Below are 22,559 nucleotides of genomic sequence, written 5' to 3' on the forward strand. Positions count from 1 at the left end.
GCGTCTAATCTCATTTTAGCTCAATCATTAAAGGCGACGGAGGCAATGACGTCCCCCCCCTTGCCCAACCCCAATAATTCATTCTACGAGCTATGGTAACTACGTGCAGAAAGCAACAAATCTCCTAATCAGTCATAAGTATGGCCTTTGTCACGTCACTTCATGCAGAATGACAATAAACTGTGATCTAAATTATTGCACATCCATGTTAATCCAGCCTTTCAGATAGATCAATTTTGTTGAGAAAGTTGGGAAGATTTAGCAACTAAGACCAACAAGAACTTTATATCAATTTTATCGTCCACATCTGAAGGCCTGGTAAGGTGAGAGGCTTCATTTTCTTGAGCTTTAATTATTCTTTTATTATCAAATTGATATAGTATTTAAAAATGTAAGGATTTATAGGAACATTTACAAGATTTTTTTAAATGCACACTCTCTATATCCTTACTTCATGAACTATGATCCTATTTATAGGATCTAGTGACAATCACCCTATAACTATTAGATTGAGGTAGTTATTGAAACCCCCTATAACTATTGAGGTAATTATTGAAACCACCTTATAACTACTAGATCATGATTGAGGTGGTTATTGAAATCATCCTCTTAATTATTGTCACCGGTGCTCCAAATTCCTCTTTTCTTTTGCTTGTCTCCTTTTCCACCATACAAGAACAAATTTTGTGTTCCTCCTATTTTATCTTTTATCTATACAAGGAGAATAAGAGAGACACCTCTGGAGTTTGTAGCTTCTCTGCAAGCCTCTCCGCTACAATGCTCCCTCTCCAAGAAAGAGTTCCCCTCAAGAACTCTCTACAAAAACTCTCGGATGTGCTTGTTCTCTCTCTCCTCCTCGCCCTCCTCGCTTACCGTCTCATCTCACTCCATCGCCATGCCCATATTTGGCTCATAGCCTTCACCTGCGAGTCGTGGTTCACCTTCGTCTGGCTCCTCTACATGAACGCTACATGGATCCGTGTGACCTACAAAACCTTTCCCCAACACTTGTCAGAGATGTACGATTCAACGTTTGACGACGCTTTCGATCGTAGCTGTTGTTTACCTTTCGTTTCCTGTTGTTTGCACAGTTACCACGATCTCCCAGCCGTGGACGTGTTCGTCACCACCGCAGACCCGACGCTCGAGCCTCCTATCATCACCGCCAACACCGTGCTCTCCTTGCTGGCCGTGGAGTACCCCTTTCACAAGCTGTCATGCTACGTCTCCGACGACGCAGCGTCGCCCATCACCTTCTACTCTCTCGTCGAGTCCGCCAAGTTCGCGAAGCTTTGGGTTCCCTTCTGCAAGAAACATAACGTGAGAGTGAGAGCACCTTTTGTGTACTTCTCCACTGAACCACAACCCTCACACAGTCCCTCCTCGGACTACATGAGAGAATGGAGACGTATCAAGGTCGGTCGATTACTTTAAGTTCGATGAAATGCTACAAAATATTCGAGTTAACGTCCTGATTTGTAGGATGAGTACGAGGAACTGATTCGAAGAATTGAGACCGCAAACGAAGGCCAAATCCTACCTCGCGTGGCTGATGGGTCCAAAGACTTCCTGAAGACTGAGCGCAGAGACCACCCAAGCATGGTCGAGGTAATTAGTGTGTTGCCTTAAGAATCATGCCAACCAGTGTTGTCTTAAGAGCTACTGCGAGAGTTTCCTATTTGGCAAGGTTATATGGGAGAACAAAGAAGGATCCGAAGATGGCTTTCCACACCTAGTTTATGTGGCTAGAGAGAAGAGGCCAAAGCATTCACATCAGTACAAAGCTGGCGCCATGAATGTTCTGGTAATCTATATCCATTCAAGGAACTCTATTTACTTTGCTTTGCCCTAAATGATACTAATGTTACGTGCCTGCCATGCTTTGACAGACTAGGGTGTCAGGCGTGATGACAAATGCGCCGTTCATGCTCAACGTGGACTGCGACATGTTCGCCAACAACCCGGAGGTCGTACTCCACGGGATGTGCCTCCTCCTCGGAGTCGATGACGAGGTGTTCAGTGGGTTCGTCCAGGCGCCGCAGCAGTTCTATGGAGCTCTCAAGGATGATCCCTTCGGAAACCAGTTGGTGGTGTTGTCGAAGGTCTGCAACCCAAGTTCTCTCTTTCTCTGACCATCAAATGGTTATAAGAATCGTCTTCCCCGTTTCGTTGTCGATGTCGAAGGTGACAGTGTCTTCGTCTGTTTCAGAAAATTCTGCCTGAGTTGCAAGGACTTCAAGGTCCGTTCAATGCCGGTACAGGATGCTTTCATCGAAGAAAAGTCATATATGATTCGCCACCTCGTCATCCAAGCATTAAAAACCGAGGTATCCTAACCATTGATCTCAAGATCAGTTCTTCTTATTGATAAGGGATATTTTGGGCCCAAGCCACGTCGCAATCGATGGCACGTGACACTGTAGCCAAACAAGCAAAAAGAACGCTCCCACGCGACGGCCCCGAGATCGTACCAACCGTACCAAGGCATCGCCCGGTATGTCCCGTTCTGTGCATCCCGAGGAGGCTGCCCCACAAAGGTACCGCCTCACCTCCCATGGATCGGTCGCTACACCCACGTACGACTCACCCTCATACAATGGTATAAAAGCCCCGGGCCGGTATCCGGCCCCAGCAAAGAGAGAGAGAGAGAAAAATGAGATCCAACCCGCTACTGACTTAATCATCAGAGGGACCAAAGTCGGAAGACACCCGACGAAGGTCTTTTTTTTGCAAGAAAGCTGTCGTCCACCGGCTAGAAGGCGCTATTCAAACTCCCACTACCGACACACGAAGCAGTGGTCGATCGATCTCGAAAGCCAGCTCAACAAACTAGAGACTCCCGACATTGCCCGTGGACCAGGCCATGCTGACTCATCAGCCACGGCTCATCAATCCATCAACATTTTTGGTGCTAGGAGGGCCATGTCGTGGGAGCATCTCACAAGAGTCCTCCCCAAAGGAGAACCATCAATCGGTCACCCCGGAGATCGATCCCTCCCATCTCTCGGAGATGGGGGAATCCCAACTTCAACGCTAGATCAATACTAGCGCTTGTTCAACGACCTGGGGTTGTTGCCCCCCGGGCTTACCACAGGACCCTTGACAGTGTCACCTGAGGCGTTCCTCAACCTGACCAAGCAAGTACAAGCAATGGCGGGGATGATGCAAACTCTCGTCCCACTCATCCCCCATATTATACAACTGCGCGGAGGGCGGAGAAGTGATAAGGGATATTTTGGGCCTAAGCCACGTCGCAATCAATGGCACATGGTGCTGTAGCCAAACAAGCAAAAGGAACAATCCCACACGATAGGCCCGAGACCGTACCAAGGCGTCGCCTGGTATGTCCCATCCCGAAAAGCTCGGGACAACGCCGCATGGCGTCGTTCCATGCGTCTCGGGACAACGGCCCCACAAAAGTACCGCCTCACCTCCCGAGGATCGGCCACTACGCCCGCGTACGACCAACCCTCATACAATGGTATAAAAGTCCCGGGCCGATATCCGACCCCGGCGGAGAGAGAGAGAAAAAAAGGAAATCCAACTCGCTACTGACTTAATCATCAGAGGGACCAAAGTCGGAAGACTCTCGATGAAGATCTTTTTTTTTTTTTTTTGGCGGGAAAGCTGTAGTCCACCGGCTAGAAGGAGCTGATCAAACTCCCGCTACCGACGCACGAAGCGGTGGTCGATCGATCTCGAAAGCCAGCTCAATAGACAAAAAAACTCTCATTGCTCGTGGACCGGGCCGTGCTGACTCATCAGCCACGGCTCATCAATCGATCAACACTTATTGTTCCTTTTGTCCTTCTGATTTCGTTAGCTTTTTGTTCCAGCAATAAAAACCTATGATTGGGCAGGTAATTTATCTTGTGAAGAGCTTGAAATGATCTACGGCGACTCCTTGGAATTTGTGGAGTCGGCTTTCCAGATTACCTCGGGTTGCGGTAAGGGATTGCCCGGCAAACTTTCGAGTCGCGTCGAAGCGGCGAAGAAGGTTGCAGATTGTGCTTACGAGTTCAACACGTCCTGGGGCAGAGAGGTAATTAACTTGATGCATTCTTCCCGCAGATGACTCGAGAAATCATTGAATATGGAGACAGAGATGAGCAGTTTCGTATGGCTAAGACTTTTGGTCTGATGTCTCGCAGATTGGTTGGGTCTATGGTTCGATCACAGCGGATATCCTCACTGGGCTGAGGATCCATTCCATGGGCTGGAGGTCGATATCTATGACGCCGGAGCCACCTGCATTCCTCGGCTGTGCCCCGACGGGAGGCCCGGCGTGCTTGACACAGTTCAAGAGGTGGGCGACCGGCCTCCTCGAGATCCTACTCAGCAGGAGAAGCCCAATCCTCGCGGTCATGGAAGAAAAGCTCATGTTGCGGCAGTGCTTGGCCTATCTGCTCATCCTTGTCTTGCCTCTGCGTTCCGTCTTCGAACTCTGTTACGCTCTGCTCCCTGCTTACTGCCACCTTGCTGACTCTGCTTTCTTGCCCAAGGTAATCAGGTCAGCTTCTGTAGGCTCGACGTAGCTTCAAGCACGTATGGCATGAATTGCGGTGACGTTCTTGCAGGCATCAGAGCTCGGTTTTCTCGTACCCATGGCCCTCTTCCTCATCTACAACGTGTACACGCTGACAGAATACTTCCAATATGGCCTGTCGATCCGAGCATGGTGGAACAACCAGCGGATGCAGAGGATCTACGCCCAGACTTCATGGTTGCTCGGCTTCTTCAGCGCGCTCCTCAAAATCATGGGCTTCTCAGAGACCATCTTCGAGGTCACCCGAAAGGACCAGCCAAAGCCCACCGACGTCACCGGCGCCGACGACCCCGGACGGTTCACCTTCGACTCCTCGCCGGTGTTCGTGTCCGGTACGGCCGTCATGCTCATCAACCTGACCGCGCTCGTCGTCGGCTCGATGCGAGTTCTCTGGCAGGCCGAGACCGGAGAACTCGGGCCGGGGATCGGGGAGTTCGTTTGCAGCGCGTGGGTTCTGCTCAGCTTCTGGCCCTTCGTGAGGGGGCTTGTGGGGAGGGGGAGCTACGGCATTCCTTGGTCTGTCATCTGCAAGGCTGCGGTGCCGGTTTGCTTCTTCTGGCAGATGTGTAGAAATGCATGATGCATTGCTACTTCCAAGTCAATGGTGGTTTGAATTGCTCGCCAAAATAACATCTCATGCATGAAATATTGCTGTCTTTATTTATGTATAGACTTGATTTTTGTATCATGGATATACAGTGATGTTTGATGTCACCACCCTTGTCCTAATAGCTTTAGTTCCGTTTGAGAAGCTACAAATCATTTAGATTAGCAGTTTCTCTCCATATTCATGTTTGTCCAAGGTTTAATGCTCTTTTTCTTGCCTCTTGTGCATCTCCAAAGTAACTATTGGAGAGAATGTTCTATACGGAAGCTAATGAATCAAACCAATGAAGAATTGGACAGAATCACAAAATGAATTACGTATAAAATAAAACAGCTATCGGATGCAACTGTACAAAAAATCTCTATCTTTGAAGGACCAATCAGATATCAAAAAAGAATTATTTATATTATTAAGAACATATGACCAGATAGTAATTTGTTCTTCACAAGATCCATTTCCTGCAACAACAACATCACACGAGCACTGTGACCACTCAAACAAAAGCTATACTGCAAATGCTTCCCTTGCATTGAAGTGAAGACCATGTTCTAGGGAATAAACTTGGTGAAGATGCTTTGGTCCTAGCATGAAGAAAGCCAAAGTATCATCTCACCAACAGCCAACTTGTAGATCTCTTCAATCATCAATGTCTCAGGGAACTGATCAGAAGCACCAGTAGCCTGTTAAAACAGTAGAAATAGAATGCCACTTCAAGTTCAAATATATTTAGAATATCCCTGAATCTAGTTAATTGTTAATTATTTATAATGGTTATATTAGTTGAAAAAGACATTGTCGACTCATAGATATTCTATGTTTGGATTGAAAATGCACCATATTTATCATTTTTTTTGGGCAAAAGAGGAGAGAGAAGACACTGTATACTGCTTGTCATACTTACACGGGCATGGATCATGAACATGCTTCTGAAGCAGTCGGAGGATATAGTGGCAGAAACCACCTCCAGCTTGTGCTTCTCCATCACACAGAGGATGGTGGAGAAGAGCCCCGGTTTCCTGGAAGTGCAGATGCTGATGTGTGCGTCCTCTCCGGTCACGCTCAGCACCACATTGGGCGAAGACCAGGTCTGGAAGGATTGAGGGAACCGGGTGACCGACACAGCCGTCGGAGAGTTCATCGCCGCCGGCCAGAACTTGCCATGATCAGCCAAGAACGCTTCCCTGTTGGTGTCTGACCCTTGCGATTGCAGCGCCGCTGCCGAAGAAGGCTCGTCGTAGACGACGCCTCCCGTTCGTTCTTGTTTCTTCTTCTGGAGCTTCTGAAGGTTTTGCTGGAGGGTCTTGATGTAGTTCACTGCTTCGTCGACGATCGTTGATTTGTCGGCCTACCCACAAACAAATCAAAGGGGATCAACTTGGAGAAGCTATACGTTTGACGTGCATGTAAGGTTATTGGCACTGCTCTGCATTTATTGCAGAACCTCAAGCAAACGCGTCAATTCTCTATCTTTCTCATTCGCTCGCTCACTCATTGTTCGCATCAGTACACCGATGCAGCCTACACTTCTCTGTCAGAGACTGCGGCTCGCTATGAAACGTATACCAACCGATCTCCACTTCTCTTCTTGCTATGACTACTAACAAGAACAGAGATGCTAACCAGACAAAAATGCAAAACCATCACTTCTTGGAATCACTGGAAACAAACAACTCATACAATCAGATCCAAAAGAAGCATAACAAAAGCTTAGTAGGTACCTTTGGTGGTAACTGCGGAAGAAGGGCATGAAGACTAGAGAACATGTTCCTCATCTTCTTCCTCCTTTCTCTCTCAGTCCAGATATGCATCTCGTGGTCCGATTCCCCGACACCGCCTTTCCCCTCGGAGGAGCCCTTCGATGCCCCATTGTGAGCCCGCTTCTCACCCATCAATGGCACAGGACCGGGGGGACTGTTCGAGCACGAACGATCCGGTGCTCGAGTTGCAGCCACCTTTACATTGCACCCGCTGTCGGAATTCTCCGTGTTGGAGAATATCCAGTGTTGGTCATCGCGCCCGAACCCCACTCTATCTGCCCCTCCCCCACCGTCACCTTCTCCTCCTGCCGCTGCTCTTCTAGACATGGAGTGGAATGCAAGAAAGTGAGAGAGTGGGACAGAAGAAGAGGAGGGAGAGGAGAAGGGTGCTTAAAAAGGTGGCGGGATTGGAAGGTTGCAGTGGGTGAGAAGAAAGATAAAGCAGAACCTGCGTTGTTGGGTGGTCGGAAGCGCCCAAAATACAATCATAAGACGGTGCCGTTATTTGGCGTCCGACAAAAAACGGAAACAAACGCGCACTTGAAAGATTTGCCCAAACCCAGTGGGCCCGCTCAACTCTCCTCCCTCATTTGCCATCACCTTCTCCCACGTATTTACCGAACGGACACTTCAATCCCCTTTTCTTTTACGTGGCTGCTACCATACAAAATTACGCATATATCCTTCCATAATGTTCTCCCTTTGATATTTAAGTCTACGAGGAATGATAAATAATTTTATATGTAATTAGCGTTTCATTGGTTAATTTGGGGGGCAAAATGGAGGAATACAATGATAGGAGGGTGGCTAAGAAGTAATTATGGAGGGCTAAGAAGGGTTAATTTGGGGGGCAAAATGGAGGAATACAATGATAGGAGGGTGGCTAAGAAGTAATTATGGAGGGCTAAGAAGGGTTTAGTGAGGGAAGAAAGGGAGTATAACGCGTCACGCTCCCGCGCAAAATGCAACCACACAAGCAATGATTTAGCCGTTATTTCTCTGTGCCCCATCAAACAAATCTGGCACTGCAACCGCCGCTGGTTTTCTCGTACTTGTACCACTTGAATATACGCGTCTCGGGCGTACACGCTCGGGTACCTGCCTATCGTTGGCCCCACTTATGGGTGCCACATGGATGTTGTCACATCTCAAATCAACGTTGCACGTAGGTCGAGCGAATCACTGTTTCCGCCTCATTAAGAAAACCTTGTTGCCTACTGTTTTGGTGACATAACGTAAGTGACGAATCCGGTGTACCATAGACGTTTGTGAAGGATTAATGTACTGAATTGGAATAGAGCCTGATCAATGGTCGGGTTGACTGGTCAACACAGGGCACGGTCCACTTGCTGGGTGGGTCAATATCAGATCAGGTCAGATTAGAGCCTGATCAATGGCTTTTAGATTAGCGTCATCGAGCCCAATGCGGTCGGCCCGTCTCCACCGCTTCCTTTAGGCATCTCAGGTCCAAGTTGTCCTGATGTTGAATGACTTCCCAGAACCGAGCAAAGCATGTGTAGTCCACATCAGAGAACAAGCCAATTCGATCTCCAACTGAGACAAAGTGACTGGAGCTGCAATGACAAGCCAAAGTTTCTTCGTTATGAAACCATTAGCATGGTGCAAGATCTGAAGAGAACAGGATGAATCCTAAGAATTAGAGAGAAGAAAGGGGAGAGGTAGCTCTGAGGTTGGAAAAGGCAACACTATGCTGAGGACGAAGATGGTGTATATTGCTTGGACTCTGTCGAAGTTGACTGTAGAAGATGATGCGACTGTTGCTATGGAGAAAGCGGAGAAAAAGGCGATGGAAGCGACGAAGCTAAAGAGGAAGAAACATAGTAAGAACTTGCACTGTTTGAGGTCATGGAAGATGTGGAATGCGATTCCGCCGCCATGACAGGTGGCAGCGGACCGAGACGAGCGTCCTCGGGAAAGTTAAGCTTGGCTTTGCTGCCCCTGAACCGGAGGGCGGCTTCGTCGAACGCCCGGGCGGCGGCCTCGGGAGTCTCGAAGGTGCCGAGCCAGACGCGGGCCGCTCTGTGTGGGTCTCTTATCTCCGCCACCCACTTGCCCCACGGCCGCTGTCGAACTCCTCTGTACTTTCTTCCCGCTACTTGCTCTCTCAGTCCTGTGGCGGAAGGGTTGGCCTCGTCTGTCGCCGGAGCTGGAATCGCACTAGTTTCTTCTGTTCGGTACTGCTTCAACACCGGGCCTCTCATCGACTCATCCGCCACCCTCTTCTGCCCACCGATGCCACCCTGACCACCCCACGAGACCGAGAAGGACGGAGTAGCGCTTAATGACCTCTCCATCACTTCTGTTGCATCGGCACTCTCTCCTGCAACAACTCGCATCAGAGCCGCCACCGTCACCGACGTCTCCCACGCTCGTCCGTCCTCGGAGCACAACCTCACCGGTGCTACCTCCGAGCCCATCACCACCCTCCTCGTCACCGCGGCTGGCGGCGTAACGAACTCGCCGAGTTCATCGTCCGAGTCCCGTGGAACGTTCGCCAGCTTGAACCGGTTCATGCAGATCCCAAGAAGTTTAGTTCAACCATCTGAAGTCGACGTAGACGAAGGCAAGCGACACGAACAGCTATAAATTCACACAAAGGACATCAGACACTAGCGATTCAAAGTTGTCGTCGTAGTCGTCGCCATGCATTGGGCTGCAAAAGTTCGTGGTATGGATTTGACTCGGTCCGATCTAATCCTTGAACAGGCTTGGCCTTCAATATAACCATGATTAAGAAGTATGGCCTCAATGCACTTGGCCAATTCAGTGACAAGGTCAAATCATGTATTATCTTCTACATGCTGAACACAAACATAATTCTTTGACCGCCATTAAACAATATAAGAGGTGGTCAAATAAATGGAGCTATTCCATGCATCAACTGCTGATCACACAATTCTTTAACCATGGTGACATGTGGGACAAAGCCACTGCATTTTTAACAGCTACATGAATTGACCCAACATTCTTTAGGAGATGTTTACACCTTAAAAGAGTGCAAGGATTACATCAGTGACCAAACCTTGAAATCATAGAAATTGATTAGCATAACACTTTGTGATTGCAAGGCAAATTTGAGGTGGACAAGATGGATACAACAATGGCTCCAAAAGGAGCATAACCCAGATCAAACCCTAGCATAGTGCATGTGAGGCGTAGCCCAGTGGTAGCTCCACGTCATGACGAGTCCTCTGACTCCGTCTACAGGTAGCCATTTCCTACTCGAGTCCTCTCACTATGCCCAAATGCTAGGTCGGCTCTGATACCAAATATAATGACCCGAGCCTGATGGGTTAACTGGCCTATCAACTTCGTTTGATCTAAACCACGGACCAAAATGCTTAAGCTGAAGTTAATAGTAATACACTCATCAGACCCTTAATCCTGTCCACTTTCGATGTGGGACTAATCAGGGGTGTTACGACAATAATTGGATGGGCAATAAGATATTTAGTTGGGTAACAATTATAACAAGATTTTATTAAGTTTGTATCATTTATCTCTCAAGTGCAATCATGTATACAAAACACTAATAAAATATTTACTTGAATTTTATTATTGAAAATGATGAACAACTTGATAAAAATATTATTTTAAGTATAAAATATCAGAAAGCTTGATCAAGATATTATTCATAAAATATAAAAAAAATAGATGATTATGATTACAAAAAGTGTAGAAGTCTTATATATTTATTGGATATATAAATTTTATAAGATAGTTATTATGCTAACTTTATGGATAACTCGTAAAATAAAATTTTGTATCGATAAGAATACTACGATGAATATATGGAGTTATTAGAAAAAAATACTAAAAAAATATTCTTATCAGTATGTAATTACTCATGAACAGAATTATCTAAAATTGTATGAGAATAATTAAAGAAAATATATAAATATTGTTGCTGGAAGAATAAAAACAACCAATAGTAATGTGATGAAAGAATGTGGGAGGGTTAAGAATATTTTACTATAATCCTTAAATAAAGATTTAAATGTTGTATTAACTAAGGATATTGCTCTTATCAGAGTTCAATAGCTACAAAATTAACATAGCTTACTTAAATAATTGGAATATTAAGATTTTATTATCATGGATATATTCGAGAACTAAAAAAACATTTACTTGATTTAGGGGCCAATACACACACACACGCAAAAGACAAACTTGCACCACTCTTCCTCCACTCTCTCTCGACCTTTCTGTTTCGGCTCCTTCTTGCTTCGAGTCGACTCAAAGGACCGGCCAATAAACCGTTGCGGACCGGAAAAAAGGCTTCCGACGGTGATTGAACCCGCGGTCGGCTCACCAAATCAGCGCCCAAGTTCCTTTAGATCCGCATTTTTGTGTTTTAATTGTCGTGCAGATGGTTGATGGCCTGATGAAATCAGGGTTCGGCTCGGCTTGGGCTGTGACGGGTCGATCAGGTACAATCACGGCCTATTTAACTGGAGGAGAAGCGAAAGAAGAGCGGAGGCCGGACGCCGGAAAAAGGGGCGGGAGCTCAAGAGCCCTTCTCCTCCTCCTCCTCCTACTCCCCTGTGGAATAAGTATCGATACAAGTTGGTCTTGCCGCTCCATTACGGGAGTGTTCTTGTTTGAGGTAATCGATCTCTTTCAGCTGTTTTTCTTGGCGCATTTCATTGTGTTTCTTCCTGAACGTGGGCTATGCTGGTTCTTGAAAGATTTGTGGCTAACTTGAGCATCAGTACCTAAAAACGCACAGAGTAGGAATATTGATTTTATTGATACGATAGCGGCAAGATCATTCGTGATGTTGTCCATCGAAGGCTTCCTATTTTAGGGTATGGAGGTCTTTTAGGCCTTAGTCTTCATATGTTGTGAACTAACTGAAGGAGTTAGAAAGTGTAATCGACGGGAACTTGGTAGGAACAGAACTAGGTTGCACTTTTAACTGGTAAGAACAGGTTATGAACAACACGAGATGTCAAATATGTTGCACACAAAGTCTAATAAGGTCTTGCTGCTGTTTCTAAGTAGCACCTCTTAGGGCTGCATCTGTCTTCCGGTTCAACTACTTTGCATTAAAATTATCCTGATTAGTAAGACAATATAAAATGGTTTATCATTTAGTGGCAGTACTCATATCAGGAGCAGCAATCTGAAGACTATTATGCCCATAGCCCTGTGACCAGAGATAAGAACCTTCCCTTCTGAACTATCCATTTCACTGTTTCGGTGCATTTGTGGATTGTTTTTTCAACATGTCATAATCACCATATATGCACCTTTCTCATTGTGCTCTCTCCGTTGAGTTTCTAGTTGTTTCTAGTTGCTTATGGATATGATCATTTTCCCTTCTGAGTTGTCCATCTTAGTAACATAATCATTTTTACTTCATTGTTACAAATTTATTTATCCTAAGGAGTCAATGGCTCATACAAAATTTAAGATGTTCCTTTCAGTTACAACTATTTCATTTTACTGTGTGCAATCTCTTCATCTCGTTTCCTAATAGCTTCCTACTTTTTTTTTTTTTGGGTGTAATTTGAAATTTTAGATCTTAAAATGTTTGATTGTAACTTTCATTTTGAATGTGCCTTTGCTGTTGTTTCATCAATCGAATGTCATCATTAGCAAACATCATATGCCATGAGATTTTCTTTTAAATGGCTAATAAGTATCCCTTGCAAATGTTAACAGTCTACTTTTATTTGTTAATTTTTTGAGAAAAAAATATACATCATGGAATTTTGTTTCAAATATGTCATATAATCTTATTTTCTCTGAAATATATGCGACATGCTTTTCTGGTGATAACATTTTATAAAAATACTTATGAGCATCAATATCATGATATTCCCTAAATATCCAGTTCTTCCTCACTTCAGCAAGGTGATATTTGTTTTCCAATTTGAACTAAAGTTGCATTTCTTGATAAAGTTGCACTCTTCAAATGTGTTTTTTTGAATATTATGCACATTTTTATATGTTATGTCAAAAAGAGTTTAGGATCCTTTCTTCTAAAAAAGTTATTTTTTTCCCTAAACAAGTAATTAATCACTTATGATGAACCATCTGTTTTGAGCTGTTATTACTTAGTAATCAATAAACTTGGTCATCCTTGAGATTTTTATGTATAGATGTGTTGAAAAATCTAACCATACTTCGAACTTTTCTTATTCATGTTATTGTTTCTTGCTTTTTTTCTGGTGTGAAAGGAAAAAGGTTAGGTTTTGAGTGCTGTTATTTAATCACTGGACATTGATAGCATATGTGTCAGTGAAATTCCTGAGTACTATAATTTGAGTATTCTCAGCTACTGTCAATGAGCATCTTATAAAATACTAACCTGCAGCCTAAATTGAAGTAGACATGCAACATGGACTGAAATTTCTATTTTCCATGATGGAACTTATTATGACTTGAAGCTCTAAGAGAGTATATATTAATAAATAATGTCCCATGAGAAAATGTCAAAACTATTTCCATTTTTGGGGCCTCTGTGGACTGGAATAATTAGTGTAAAGAAACTAGTGAGGGCACTAACACTCTAGTTATGCATTTACTGCCTAAAAATTGTTTCTAGTTTAAAGAGCCAAAAGTCCATGTTTAATTATCTACCATATGTTTCTAGTATGACTATATTTTTATTTCTTTTGGCCTTATCTATAGAAATCAAAACTGCTATGTATTTGCTTTATGAAAGTATGTATATGCAGGCCAATCCATTTCAAGAGCATCCTCTTTAAGTGCACAAGCTTAACATAAATCAGGACACAATGAAGCATAAAGAAGTAAATATCTACCATCTTATCCACAAAGTCAAGCATGGATACAAGATATTATCAGCCAACAAAGCATTGAATCTGTCTCAGTATCATATTGTTGCTAGTATTCTTGGGATTGGGATTGGGATGACAGGCTTGTACATGGCACTGCAAGAAAGTAATATTGGTAGTTTATATCTACCATGGATGACAGGGGGAAATGATTCATCTGAGATCATATATGTGGCTGGTCTAAAGAATCTTGGGAACAATTGCTTTCTTAATGTAATATTACAGGTGAGTTCCTTTACACCACCATAGCAATTTTTTAAAATGTATGTTGATGAATGTAACATTACAGGTAAGTCCCATTACATCATAAAGCAATTCACAATTTGTATGTTGATGTTCATGAATGCTTCACTGATGGTTGTGCCAATTTGAAATGTTTGAGGAAACAAAATTGAAAACTAAACAGTTTAGCTTGAGAACAGCATGGAATATTGTCATATACCACTCTTAGTTTATGAATCTATAGCAAGGTGCTTACTTTAAACTGAGAGTTGCACTAGTTCATGCTTGCATAATACTTTTCAGGATCATGTAAAAAGAATTATTTTATTATTATCTTGAAAATTTGAAAATCTATATGCGCTAATGGCACAACCTTATGCGTTCAGTTCATTGCAAGTGATGCCTACAAATGCATTCTACATCAATTCTATGCATTACACACTTAAATTTGTCTCTTATTTACCAGGTACATTGTGAATACTTCGTTAAAATTTCTATTTTTATGTAAAAGTAGTTTGAATGTTTACACTCCCAAATGCATAATTTACTAAATTTCCTGGAGGGCTTGAATTGTTGACACATTTGATACTTTCTAAGTCATGATATTGATGCCATTTTTTAGTGCCTTGAATCACTATTGCAACAACGACAAGCCATAATGTATGAACTATTTGGGTTCGACTGCATGGACTTATTCGTATGATTGAGGTTTGTTAAGGGAATTAAATCACAGAATGTTGCTAGTTTTAGTTTGTACATTATGAGGATTCAGTTTGGGGTTAGCTTTTAAATAGTCTGGGATGGTAAGCCCAGTTCGCAGGGTTACCAGGCGGTAACGTTTGTACCGACCCAGATCGCTGTAAAAGGAGAGGTCTGCATCCCAGTACATGTCGGAATCAATAAAACTAGTTGATATGTATCTGTTTGGACGAAATTGCAGTTTCTTAATAGAGCATCACTAAGAGTACTAGGAGCTCTATTTTCAAAGATTTCTGAATGAATATGCTAAGTTTTTATCATCTGGAAGTGTTGATCGAACTCTATAAATTGATTTACTTACGGTCTTAAGCCAACACCAACACGTACTTGGATTTTCTTCCAGGTCGTTTATGATCACATAGTGCATTTTCAATCAAATGTTTGGCTAGTTATGGTTCTAAGCTGCATTTAAGGTTCTATTACCTTTTCATTATAATTGCTGTTTCTAATTGAAAGTTATGAAACTAATTTTTTTGTAGGCACTTGCCAGCTGTAGCTGCTTTGTTTCCTTTCTTCGAAATTTATTGGTTATGGATGTTGAATCAATTGAAGAATATATGCCGCTTCTTGTTACTTTGACAACATTGTTAGAAGGTAAAATTACTAGGGGGTATACTATGTTGTAACCATGGTTTTTAATTTTATCTGGACCAATATATATTAGGCAGTATTTATTGGTCCGAGGCTGAATTGACACATGGACGAGGCTTTTTTGTCCATTTCAATACAGTTTCCAGCCCTCCCCTTTTAGTTGTTTTTTTTCAATAAGACACTTCGTCTTTTCATGTCATCTCGTTCTCTCTCTCCGCCCCCTTGATCCCTGTTCCTTATGCTGCCTTTCACTGATCCCCATTCCTTCTCTTGCCACCACCTTTTCCTCCAACTCCTTCGCCTGCTTTTCCTCCTCTTCGTGTTCTCGTGTTCCTCCGAAATTTTTAATGATGGTTGTAATGTATCCAAACCCCTATCCATTATCTGATAGGTTCCAGATGGATCAGTTCTTGGATTTGGTGTTTTATTAGTGTTATATCTCCCTTCATCTGTGATAGATATTTCATACTTCTGATGTTTTTATGACCATTTAAAGTTTAATATGTGTTATTGCCTAAATTGTAGCTCAAAGTTAATGTGCAATTCATTACAACTTCCAAATTAATTTTGGTTACCTATTGTTTAGATCTATGTATTATTCATGATGAAAGGACTATTTTGGATCCACGAAAAGTGATGCTCGCCTTGAGCTTTTATGTTAGCAGTTTCAAGTTAACTAGACAACAGGTAGTGGTTAAACGGCTTTCACATTCAAAGACTTCACTCATTGTCTAATCAGCATGTACGGATTTTTGTCTGGGTTGCCTTCTCTTTTTATGTAGGATGCTGCAGAAGCATTTCTTCATCTTTTATGTTCTTTGGAAGAAGAAGTTTTGCAGTGTTATGCACCACATAGCAGTTCTCTAGCGGAAATCACTGGTCTTCCTTCTAGGATACATAAGCCAAAGAGCAAAAGCCATACAGACTATGAGCAATGGAGAAGGTATATTTATGGGCCATTTGATGGAACAGTTGGAAGCATATTAACTTGTAGAAGCTGTTCATCCATGGTAATGGCCTTTCATATCTTGGATGATGATTATCGGGTTCTGTATGTACCATAGTTCAATTATGTGAAGTACCTAAAGTACTTGTTATTGGAGTACATAAATATTTCTATGCAAAACACAGTTATATTTCTTTGACCTTTTGAATTTTATTTTTCTTCAATTTAACCGTTTAGATGCACAATTTTTTGTTAGATTTATACCTGTTTGTGGAATTTGTTGATAGCCAGTTATTCTGCATTCCAATCTGCACTCAGATGTATGTATGTTTAGTCTGTTTATTTTTGTCTGCAATCTACATAATGGGTTCTCTCAAGTTTCAAGTCTATAATTTTTGCTTCTTTTTTTAGGTTTTGTCACTTAACAGTAGACAAAAGCTTCGAGTTCAAACATGAACATTTCATAATCATTCCAAACACAACTGGGGCAAAAGTTCTTGCAAATATGTACTCCAGAAAGTGGTAAAATACTACTCTAATTCTAATTTAATTGAGCAACCCACTTCACGATTTCCTACCAAATCTAAACTCTTGGTGGCAACATATAGCTCACTTTACAGCGTATAATTTATTGAGACAAACTCAAATCAGATCGTGTAAATCTCTAAAATAAGACAACAATAAGGCTGAAAATATTAAAAAAGAAATGATGACTGTTCTTATCTAGTGGATTACAATCTAAGACCCAACATCTTCTTGTCCCATGAAATTTATGCCCTAGAACCCTAGAGATCTGTAGCTCAATTGTGAAACTCTCCAAACAAGTGTCAAACAATTCTTTCCTTGGAACTGTATGTCAGCCTTTTGTAGATGACTTACAAAGAAAAAACCATCAATTCCAATGCTTATTATTTATGAGTGTTATGCAGGACAATACAATGCTTGAATATAATTGTCTCATTCCATGCTAAACTTGCTTTTTGTCATTGTAAGGATTTAATATTTAATGCTGTAGTGGATGACATCAGCCTGTATTTTGTTTTGCTAACTATTACTGGTACAATCCAAGAATGCTTTTTGTCAGAGACGAGACATACATGGGATGTCCCATATACTACTATATTCTTAGCTATTCCATCTTTTCTATTAGGCTTTTTAAGGACTGAGTAGGTAGACTTGATTTTCAATCTTATAGGTATTTTATTGAGTATTATGTTCAGCCTTCTGATCATAAAACCAAGCTCCAACATTGCAAAAAACATTTCATGAAATCTCCAAGTGAAAATTTTGCAAGGCATTGGCGATCAACTGTCAAGAGTTCATGATCATGCAGCCAAGCCAACTGGTAAGGTATCTTCTTCTCTCCAATCTTCAAGTTAAACTTCTCAAAGAAATTTGCCAAGATATTCTCTATTCTTGTCCCATCGAAGATCATTGTGATACTTCTTTCGCTACACATTCTGATAGCTGTAAAGACACTTACATTGTGCAACTTCACCAAGTCGATTGATGCCTTCTCTAGTTCTTTGATTCCTTAGGGGAACAGATTGGTTTCTTTTATCAAGAACACTTAGATTTTAGAACTTAGGGGGAAGATTGATCCAATAAATATTGGATCTCTATTATTTCAGGAAAGGCAAGATGATGTGGTGGAATAGAGATTAGAAGAAATAGTATGATTTTTTAAGAAAACTATGATTGTGACAAAACCATCGCTCTTTTGAGGTACCAGTGAGCTACTCGGTGGATGGAATTGATTAATTTCTTGAACTTAATGGTTTCAACTTCAAATTTAAGAGATCAAGGAAGAGATAGCTAAAGAGATGTCAAGAATGAGATACAGGAAGGGCTGTTGTCATACGAAATTTGATAGAGAGCAGATGCAGGGGAAACTAGAATAATATAGAGGAAAACATAGACAAAGGCTTCAAGCCAAAACACAAACTTCCATTTGTATTAAACTGAAGGCGTAGTTGACTAACCTAATCGAGCAAATATCAATTTAATTTCTTATAGACAAATCAAAAAATTAGGATAGCTTCACAGCCCATAACTTATTGAGATAAGTCCAAGCAAACCATACTAATATCTCTAAATAAGTACACAAGTAAGGCCAAAAATATCCAAAAGAAACAAAAAAGTACTATCTGGATCAAGGTTCGTAGTTTTGGTTACCAAATGTGTGTGTTGATCCATGGCCAGACCAGTACTGGTGTGGTCGTATTGCGAACCATTGGGGAGGGAGAGGAGGGGAAGAAGAAGGTAGAGAAAGCAAAGAAAGAAGAAGAACGAAAAGAGGAAAAAGGAAGAAGGAAGAAGGAAAAGAGGAAGAAGGAAGTGAAAGTAGAAGGAAGAAGAGGAAAAAGAAGATGGAAGAAGAGGTGGAGAAGGAGAAGGAAGCGTATTCAAAACCATGTTGACAACGTACAGAAGGTGGCGGAGAGCTAGGCGATGGCGGACGACAACATTCCATGCATGGAGAGGGATCGATCGTGAGGAAAGACGAAGAAGTTGCAAGCACTAATCATGACTTCTGACTTCTCTTTAATCCTTTTTTTTTTTTTTATGGATTGGACTAGATCGGCCTGAAATGGGAGCGGTCCGCATCTCGGTTTGGGCTCAAACCGGTTAAGTTAGCCCGATGAAAGCCGAACCAGGCGAAATTGCCATCAATGATCAGGATTAATCCTAATACAATGGAAACCAAGACCCAACCGTATCTATCCTGCATCAGTAGCTTTTGAACTTCTAATAATATTTTTGTTGAGTATTTTTTATCCTTGCAACATTTTCAACATTTTCTTTCATCTATATTTTGTTTTGCATATTTGCAGCTATAAGTTTCCTTAAAATTAACCATTATTTTTTCTGGCTTCTACAGCTTTCATTGGATATTGAGCATTTCCGCTCATTATCCCTCTCACCTGCGCTGGATGGAAATGCAGATATTGTATGTCCATTGAGGCTCTCATTTTGTTTGTTCTGTATGTTTTAGTCCTTATCTAACTTATATATTCCTTGCAGACAACCCTTAAAAGTTATTTATTTTTTTGCTTTTTTGTCTTTATACCAGATGGAGGGTTGCAGCATTATAGATTGCCTTGAGAGGTTCACTGCATTAGAACATCTGGAGAATTTCCGCTGTGGTCGCTGTTGGCATATTGGTGCTTTAAAGTACTTGTCCGTCAGCGCAGATAAGGATGAGGTGCTTTCATTTTGCATCATTAGTCTTTCCTGTGGCAAGGAAAAAATCTTGCACTTATTTCATTTGTATCAAGGAATATAGATCCAACTCATGGCACTTTTTTTTGTTATCATACAGGAAAAAATTGACAAGCTTAGCCACTGTGTCAATCTGGACTGTTGTGATTGCAAAAGTCTATTTCATCAAGAGGAAATAAAATGGACTGGGTTTTCTTGTGCTTTAAAGCAACTATGTCTCACTCGATGTCCCAAGGTATGAAGTAGCAAAAGCATTGTTTTGCTACCTAGCTTTTCTCCAGGTGTTCAGGTGCCATATCGTCAACTGAACGAGAAGAATATCCTATGAAATTTTATGATGATATAAATATATTTCTTCTAGATTTTGTGCATTCATCTGCAACGTGCTTCAATGAATGACAATGGTGATCTCATCAAACTTCAGGTTTGCAAATTTGTTGAATTCAGTTGAACTTTCAAGATTTAGTTACTTTGATACATCTGCTTTATTTAGAAACAACAATGTTCTGATTGTAGGGACATATCTCCTTTCCTTTCATTCTGGACCTCTTTCCATTTATGAAAGCTAGGAAAATTTTGGCAGAAGAATTCCCAGTGCAATGTACTCGGAGTAATGTACAGAGGCAGCAGCAGCCACTAGATCCTCGACTGATCCAAATAAATATGCAATATAAAAAACAATTGCTAGGACATGTCTATGGAACTGGGAGAGAAAATCTGTTGAATGGTTTTCCAATAAGCAGTTTTCAGAGATCAAGCAATGAATTGAAATCAGATGACTCATCTGCTGAGACTATTATTGAGGACAAAGTCGAAGTTGCGGAGGTGAGAGTGAAATGGTCAATTTAACTTTTAATACCAAGGCGAGATTAGATAAAATGGTGCAGTTGTCTTATTTCTCCTAGTAATTCATCTTACAATATGCTAGTTTGGATGGTATTTCCTCTTACAACACGAATAAATCATAATGTCTTGATGTTAGTTGTTCTGTTTTGCATGACTTTTCTTCTCTAGTAATTCATAAATCTAAATGTATAAGGTTTTACCAATTTATATTGGTGCATTTATTTTATGTTGGAAGTAAGGAATTTAACTTGAAACACAGCTGCTCTCCAAAGACTTGTTCAGACTACCTGTATGCTGTAACTTAGGCCACTTGTACTACCTCCTTATCAGGTGCAGGCTCGTGAAGTGAGTAGCTCATGCTCCTCAACGAGTTTCATGTATCTCCTTACTTCTGTTGTTGAGCACTATGGAAGATCAGGAAGTGGTCATTATGCAGCATATAGGAGAGTAACAAGTAAATCGGGTGCTGGCAATTCAATGGGCACACAAGTAATTGAACAAAGCCAATGGTTCTATGTCTCTGATCATGAAATATCAGATGTCTCGGAAGAATCTGTTTTGTCTGCAGAAGCCAGCCTACTTTTCTATGAAAGAATTGATGGAGACTTTAATACTGTTACATAAAGGTGTGACATGTAACCACTCTCCTGTGCAGTTTTTACTTGTTCCTGCTGCTTGATGATTTCATGCTTTATAAACTTCTAAAAAGAGAAACAAGATGGATGCTAAAATTTTTTGTCAAACATTTTATATTACTATTGTACCCCTTATCATACAGTAAACTTAATACTTTAAGACTAGTTTTGGAATATAAACAAGAAACCAATGCATGTACTTAACTGATTATGATTTTCTAGTTTAGATTTATTAAATTTTTTAATGTGTATTCGTAGCAGAAGAATATTTCTCATACCCACAACGTGCTCCAATGAAATGCCTCACATATATTCTTAAAAGGAATCTGATTGTTTATTGTGAATGATAGCCTATTGTAATAAAACCCTTTTTTTAAGTCATTGAGGCCTTTTTTCCTGATTTGGATGCACATATTTACTAGTATAATAATAATGAGTATGTTCGTCTAACTTGCGGTAATATTCTTGTTTTTCTTTTCAGATAGACAGACTGCAGCAGCACAACAAATACAGAAAAGAAAAAAAAAACATTCTATGACCATGAATTGAAACAAGCACGTGCTCTGGTCATCTGGTTGATGATTTCTTTGAAGTATTCAGACACTAGAATCTTTACAAATGAAAACAAAAATCAATTTCATCTTGTGAGGAAGACAGAATGTCCATGTTTCTTTTCAGTGGTTGGCTCTGATTCTAAAGCTTTTGCATAGTTTGTCCCAATGTGGTATGTAAACCGAACAAAGATTTAAAGAAAATTTTTGACAACAAGACAAACATCAGAATATAAGGGAATGGAACTGCCACCACATTGAATTGACATGTATATTGTTGCTTCTTGCAAAAAATGAGTATATTGTTGTTGGTAATTGATGAGCATTTTGAAGTGAATAGAGTGTTTGCATCAGGGCTTTTTAGATCATTGTAGTCACATCAAATATTCTTCTAGATTTGCTAATTTCTGTGATGACTTCAGCGACTGCATCCTCAATTCTACCATGCTAGTATGCTTGCTATCTTGGATCCTGATTCAACTGGCATGGTTGTGACCAGTTTCTCATGTATCACCCTGGGTAGGAGAGCTGAAGGTGCGGAGGTAATTGATATTAGCCTGTCATTCTTGAATGATGCATCACCCTGAATAAACCTTTGAAACACATGTTTCATTTGCCTTATCCAATTTCTTTTAAGTTTACTTAAAGTATGTATTTCAGTTTACAGCTTAAAAAACTGTATTTAATGTCCAAGTAATTATGTTGATTGATCATCCTGTATAGCACTTTCAGCTGGTGGTGAAGAGTGTATAATGGAATGGTTGTTTTCTGATGTTGCTGCCATATTATGTAGCTGGGTGCTGTTAGCTTTGATGACTGATTTTATGGTAGCTGATTAATTTGGTAAATGAAACTGTTAATCTACATTGTCTAGCGATGCAGGCCTGACATAAAGCTATGTACAACTGCCTTTCCAGTGAGGAATTTTTGTTTGGTTGCAGGTAAACATGACAAATGCTATATTTGCTGATTTCTGGGTTGTTATATATTTTCTATTTAAATATAAACTGTTTTATAAGTTTTTAAAACGTTTATTCCTATCTCATTAGC

General features: G+C 41.2%; 4 protein-coding genes across 7 annotated transcripts; 2 read left to right on the forward strand and 2 right to left on the reverse strand.

Moving 5' to 3' along the window:
* Positions 1-713: 713 nt before the first annotated feature.
* On the forward strand, positions 714-5,260 carry LOC135592722 (cellulose synthase-like protein H1). The gene is made up of 9 exons (XM_065082354.1): positions 714-1,019; positions 1,092-1,416; positions 1,483-1,608; positions 1,688-1,804; positions 1,890-2,102; positions 2,210-2,327; positions 3,861-4,042; positions 4,152-4,502; positions 4,578-5,260. The coding sequence occupies exons 1-9, from the start codon at positions 778-780 to the stop codon at positions 5,124-5,126; spliced, it is 2,223 nt and encodes a 740-aa protein (XP_064938426.1). The 5' UTR covers positions 714-777; the 3' UTR covers positions 5,127-5,260.
* Positions 5,261-5,734: 474 nt separating this feature from the next.
* LOC135594491 (transcription factor bHLH95-like) lies at positions 5,735-7,237 on the reverse strand. Its single transcript, XM_065084868.1, has 3 exons — positions 6,872-7,237; positions 6,055-6,498; positions 5,735-5,833 (listed from the first exon to the last, which is right to left on the reverse strand). Exons 1-3 carry the CDS (start codon positions 7,235-7,237, stop codon positions 5,735-5,737), a joined length of 909 nt encoding a protein of 302 aa, XP_064940940.1.
* Positions 7,238-8,691: 1,454 nt separating this feature from the next.
* On the reverse strand, positions 8,692-9,444 carry LOC103997515 (ethylene-responsive transcription factor ERF110-like). Its single transcript, XM_009418760.2, has one exon. The coding sequence runs from the start codon at positions 9,442-9,444 to the stop codon at positions 8,692-8,694; it is 753 nt and encodes a 250-aa protein (XP_009417035.2).
* Positions 9,445-11,380: 1,936 nt separating this feature from the next.
* LOC103997421 (ubiquitin carboxyl-terminal hydrolase 27) lies at positions 11,381-21,877 on the forward strand. Of its 4 annotated transcripts, none has more exons than XM_009418627.3 (12): positions 11,381-11,537; positions 13,618-13,962; positions 15,198-15,312; positions 15,896-15,996; positions 16,092-16,319; positions 19,137-19,205; positions 19,329-19,460; positions 19,578-19,712; positions 19,839-19,901; positions 19,994-20,302; positions 20,654-20,949; positions 21,440-21,824. In XM_009418627.3, the coding sequence occupies exons 2-11, from the start codon at positions 13,678-13,680 to the stop codon at positions 20,945-20,947; spliced, it is 1,731 nt and encodes a 576-aa protein (XP_009416902.2). In that variant the 5' UTR covers positions 11,381-11,537; positions 13,618-13,677; the 3' UTR covers positions 20,948-20,949; positions 21,440-21,824. The 4 variants fall into 4 exon arrangements, with proteins under 4 accessions (XP_009416902.2, XP_064938429.1, XP_064938428.1 ...); XM_065082355.1 differs by having other exon boundaries at positions 11,394-11,537; positions 13,605-13,962; XM_065082357.1 differs by lacking the exon at positions 20,654-20,949 and having other exon boundaries at positions 21,440-21,877.
* The last annotated feature ends 682 nt before the right edge of the window (positions 21,878-22,559 follow it).

This window comes from Musa acuminata, chromosome BXJ1-9 (assembly GCF_036884655.1).
Source record: "Musa acuminata AAA Group cultivar baxijiao chromosome BXJ1-9, Cavendish_Baxijiao_AAA, whole genome shotgun sequence".
Lineage (NCBI taxonomy): Eukaryota > Viridiplantae > Streptophyta > Magnoliopsida > Zingiberales > Musaceae > Musa > Musa acuminata.